General features: G+C 31.5%; 1 protein-coding gene across 1 annotated transcript in view; it reads right to left on the reverse strand.

Moving 5' to 3' along the window:
* LOC111002786 (suppressor of lurcher protein 1) overlaps nt 1-4,829 on the reverse strand; it is a 47,997-nt gene extending 43,168 nt beyond the window's left edge. The window contains exon 1 of the mRNA XM_022273006.2: nt 4,805-4,829. Within this exon, the coding sequence (XP_022128698.2) occupies nt 4,805-4,810 (6 nt within the window). The 5' untranslated portion in view covers nt 4,811-4,829. The remainder of the gene's footprint in view (nt 1-4,804) is intronic.
* Nucleotides 4,830-6,000: the final 1,171 nt, after the last annotated feature.

The raw sequence follows: 6,000 nt of genomic DNA on the forward strand, positions 1-6,000 counted from the left end.
CATTCCCACTTTAACTGATAATTAAATCAAAATAAGTGGTAAGAGGAAGAAAAAGCAAGAGAAGACAGGCTGATATGATAGGTGGATGACATAAGAAAGACAGCAAAAATTTGGTGACATATTTTTCTCCGGCAAACTGTTAATAATTTGCAATAATAATAATAACTATATATATAATTTATAGTGAAGATTTCTATCTTACTTATTCGCGAATAAAGTAAACCTAAAAGACATTTACTGGTTCTTACATTGTGCAGACCGATATTTATTTCGATTTTATCTTCATAAATAATGCACCTACGCTTTGCAACTAAAAATACAGTACGCCCACAAAGTTAGGAGAAGTCCATTTATCACGGCAGTTTAGTGATAAGAGCGTTAAGTAAACGTAATACCAGTTATAATAGTGTGCTATAAATCTCACCTCCGGGTCTTTGTTGGGACTAAAACGGGCGATTGTTTATTATTATTGTTATTTATATAGGATAGATTATAGACTTTTCAATTACTATAATATTTAACAGCAGTATTGGCTTAAGCCACTAGCATCTTTGAGGTCGTGTGATTTAATCACGGCTAAGCACCAGTGGAATTTTCTTTCAATGTGCGCAATTAATACTAGCACGATAATGTCAGGCACAGAAGGCTGATCCCCACTTGTCTGTATAATAATGATCGAAAAAAGGAATGCCATCTGCTACCCATATTGCCACGCCAATTGATGGTCATTAGTATTAAATGAATCTGTGTTAGGTCTGTGTGGGATTTTTAATCCTAAAGTGAAACAGATAAAAAAATCTTAGGGCTATAACGGGTAGTGGACCTATGATATGTATCACAATCAAATAGATGACGTCATACTCTATCACGCTTTCAAAGTGTATTCAAGCGCCAAGTTCGACTTCACATACGTTTTATACGCACACTTTGAGCCAGCCTGTGCTTAGATTTATCCTTTTTTTAGTTTGGAGGAAGCGCACAGTACACAACTGACCGTAGGACACCGAGTACTAGAGTGCCTTTAAAGGATATTTTGATAGACAGGCCCATTATAGGAAATTATAGGCACAGGATACATTTATGCTCGAAAACATTATTTTCATTGAAAATCTGATCAAGGGAGTTGGGAAAACGAATTGAATACAACTATTATAGTAGTATTAACCATCTAAGTGAAACAAACAACAATGTATAGAGAACTCGCTCACAAATCATAAAATATTACCATTTTCCCGTATAATAACAGTAAAATAGAACACTCTTTAAATAAACCGTTAGAGAAACTATGAGGATAACGGCTACGATGTAAGTGGCTTTCACGCAGTGTCAACAAAAGATTTTGGAGATTCGCCAAAGAAAACTGCATAGTAATAAGTGGATTGTGTAAACGAAGAAATTACTTTATTCTAAATATTTTTCATTATTTTTATATATGGTCAGTAAGCTCATCAGAAAGGATTAAATAAATTGAGCTGTACATATTGTAATTGTAAACACTAAGTTTTATTTAGCTTTATGTACCATATAAATATTAATCTAAGTATAAGAAACAAGAGCGGGTTGTTGTAGCATGTTCTATTATGTATAGTTTATATTTGCATGCATTTAGCATTGATGTATACAGGTCAGGTAGGCCTTGCATCAATACCACCTAGATTTTTTAATATTTACTGTCAATATTAATACAATGTTAATCTTTTAATAGATTCATTAGCTAGCTAATTTACTTGTGTACCAAGTATGGACAATGTTTTTAAACTACGTTCATATATTTAAAAAGTTTGTACCCTATGGCATTTTATTGCTATATTGCAATTCTTATTTGTTGAGCGAAGAAAGCACCAACTCTGGGACATCGGTACTATCTACGAGGTTCCCACCTTCATCTTTAATTTGCGCCTGTTCGTTTTACTACCTCCGCCCAATCCCACAAGGGAACAAAATCATATATACATTATTTCTACAAACATCTAATACCTTTTACTACTCAAGTAATAAACAAAAAAACCGTATTAAGGGGTATAAGATCGTACATAAATCGTACAAAACTTCAAGTGTGAAATAGCATTTAATAATGTACACTAATATCCAATAATAATTGATATATTACATTAAATCTATATTTCAATGGTTCGTTTAAAAATGACCTTGAAACCTGAAGAAGATTACCCGAAGATCACTGACAGCGTCCCTCCTTTGAATGGTTAGACTAATTCTGTGTCCGAAGTAGCTACCAGCTCTTCGGTCTCCTGTAATGCCATCTAAACTTTTTGGTATTTCCTTACTCAGTCTCATAGCGTTAAGATCCTACGGACCAACGGTCTCGACACCGAATGGTATATTCGGAGCCTACACCCCTATATTAGCAGGGCTTTAGCTTTTTCAGGCGCTTCACAAGCCGCACTACCTCTGTTGTTGGTTCTATCTAGACAGACAGGGGTCAGTGTGTCTAAAAAGGTTGGATCCCATAAAGCACCCAGCCCATCCTCCGTGGAATCAAACTCATACAATAATTATATTTTAATATGGCAACATGTCACTACCACATATTTATTGTATGTTTGTATGCCTATGGACTTGTTTCTGGCAAATAAATGATATTAAAAAAAAAACAACCACATACCGATTTGGGCATTGCATTAAGCCAATCTGTATCGTGTTTACTTTATCGAGATTGGTGTTGTGTGACATCATTGTGTGACTTGGAACTAGGTATCGAGTACAATTTCTACAAGTTTGTTATGCTTTGTACATTTCGATAGTATCAGGAACCTGATGACTAAAGGTATACAAAATATTTTATTTGAGTGTATAATAAATACACCGATGCCTAGCAAATTAGATAAATAAAATTTTAATGTTTTAATTTAATTAAACTGTTAAACTTATTCCGATATTAGATACTAATTTATGAAAGCTATCGAATTGATGGTTAAGTAAAAGATTAGTTGTGAGTGGTATAAATAATAATTAAAAAACTTATAGCAAAATAACAATTATTTACAAAGGTGGTGAGGTTTCTTTTACGTTGGATTACCCAATACGTTTGGATATAGAAGATAGACTTACCTATAAAAAAATGTTTCTGATGTCTTGCATATGTACGTATTTTTTTTGTGAAATGTTAGTTTTTATATGACAGAAGGTTTTTACCAGTATTTTATACAATTAGGCTCCTAGACTTAAATTCAAAATTCAAATACATCTGCACAGTTTACTATGTAGACATTGCACATCGATCTTACAGCCTCAGGACATAGCCAGTCAATAAACGCACGACAACCAGGCTTGAGTCAACAGTTATAGCATACAGCTAAATTAATCTTCACATATTACATTTCAATGAAACTTTATAAACACAATGACAAGGGTAACGCTGCGGTTACAATAATTTGACACTGAAATAGTAAACAGTCCCCTTGTCCTTTAGAAGTAGGTATATAATTGGAATGCGGTGAATAGTTCGAAAGTTCGCGCCAAATTGTTTTAAATGGTTACAGCAAATTGTCATGAATTACGACAATTTTGATGTACGCTAGCTTTTTATCCAGATCTATTCTAATCTCTCATACAAAGGTATGTAAATGTGCTTTTTTAAACGCGTTTATGTGCTGAAATGAATATTCGTACCAAAATTTTCTGTGATTTCTCACCTAAGTTTTAATATTAATAATAATTTATTGCAAAAATTTGATACAAAGCTGTGTAAGGTGATACAATCGTAAGTTCTCATATTCTGCCGCAGACAATGGCGCGCAAATTTGTCTTTAAAAGAATTTTACATTATTTTTCATATGAATTGGTCAATTCTTATATTATTTGTATCGTACTTATCATATTATACGTTTTTTAATTTTAAACAGTTTCTTACGCAAAATAATAATTTTTTGAATAATATAATTTTTACCAAAGTGCCTAATACACCAATTCTATTTTTAAAGACTGGTCCAATATTTAAGATTAAACATAAGATATAACAATACAAAATAATTATATACCAAAAATATTTAAGATTTTGTTTCCTGACAGGGTTCTATTGTATAGACTATTAAAATTTGTAAATTACAGGCTTAGCTTAGCTCCGCCACCTATTCATTTTTTACATTAGCTGACAATTTTGTTTCTCTATGAAATTAATATGTAAGAAAAAACTGTTTTATAATTGATTAATATTGTGTAAATACAAGTCTCAAAAAACAAAGATGGAGGAAGCCTAGAGACACAAGTTGGGATTTAAGCCCTACATACTACTACTACTACTACTATTATATATTACATTCTAAATTAAATTTTGTATGTGTTTTGTGTTAATTTGTAAATATTTTATTCTTTAATTTAAAAAAAATAAAGTATTTCTAAACAGAGGACAGAAAATATTTTAATTGTAATATCCTATACACTTTAACTTTACTAAGTCCTCAAAGTATCTACGAACTACGACCCATTCAAAACAATGACCCAAATAAATAATTGCTCTTCATTTCTTGACAAAATTCGTATCAACGAAATGATTTATAATTCCCACGGAATTTTGAGACATGAAACAAAAGAATAATTGGTTTTGTTTTATCGTTGTTTTTAATATACCATTCATTTCAAGCCTGTCTCCATCATTCGACAAATAATTATTGACGTAAAAGGTTACATCTTAATAAAAGCTTTATACATATTTATTAGACATTTCGTGGCATAATAATGCAGAACCGTCAAAGAACTTCAATTACGACTAACAGACGACAGCTTTCGGGCTACCTTAGCTTACATAGGGTTAGGTAATAATAACATAAATACAAAGGAGCCTTACCTTCATATTTCTCACTCAAAGTTACCTGAAAAAAAAACGGAATATATTTATTACACCAGTACAAACTTATTTATTTAAAACTCGTTATTTATACTTCAACAATATGGCATATTTTTTTATATATTCATTAATAAACTTGATTCAATTTTGTTAAACCTAAGAATATGGGACTACCAAAGAGTTCCCAACCGTTGTTGCTCAAACAGATGCTTCAAATATAACTTGACTTTCGTACTTCAATCGATCTCCTCTGTCTTTATTGTTTCATGTTCGGACATATCTATTCTTGTTATTTATATTTAACTGACAAGACCACATGCAATTTTACAATATATTCATATACGACATACATATCTTGGTAGAACTAAAATAAACGGTAAAACCTGGTAATATTTAGGGTAACTATAAGCATTACTACATTTTTCAAAGAAAATAACGGAAGACGTTTAAACAAAATTTCTCCCTTTCACTTTTTTAGCAATTTTACGCCCACGCTTTGAATACTGATGCCCTTTAACGTGGAGAATTTTGTGTTGCCGAAAAATTGAGTAACAAGACAATAAATGTTTCGACTTGGAGGAAACAGAACAGCTAGTTTATTAAACTAATTATCAGTGACAAATGACGTATATTATTAGAGGACTTTAGAATGCTAGGAACTCATCACTTTCTCTTTTATCTCTATTCGCACTTTCTAGTTAAAAACGCGTGCGTTATTGCTGAAATTAAACAGTCCAAGCCTGAAATAAAAAGGGGTTTAAAATGCCATATGAAATGTTTCTTAAAATTAATTTAACTTATTTAAGTTTAGCAATAACCTTTAATATTGTTATATGCATTTTGAAACGTTGTGTGTATACCACACTGTAGTTGAGATTGTGATTTTAATTAACACACGGTAATTCCAAATTATAGGTTAGGTTGTCTTCTCTAATATCGTTAGCATAAACACGTAAACTGCATTAAATTATCACTATGTACACAGTATGCGACAACGTTTGGTTCCAGTGACGTAATGTCAACAAATTAAGATTATTATCTATTTTATGATGACTCGATGATTTGTGTTTAGAAATTTAATAAAACCCACGTATCTGGGTTTTAGGATATAATAGATAGATAGAATGCTTAAATTTCATACTGTGAGCTAAATTTTCCGTCTTTACAATAGATGTAAATTTTGCTATTTAATTAGC

Source organism: Pieris rapae, chromosome 12 (genome assembly GCF_905147795.1).
Source record: "Pieris rapae chromosome 12, ilPieRapa1.1, whole genome shotgun sequence".
NCBI classification, from domain to species: Eukaryota; Metazoa; Arthropoda; class Insecta; order Lepidoptera; family Pieridae; genus Pieris; species Pieris rapae.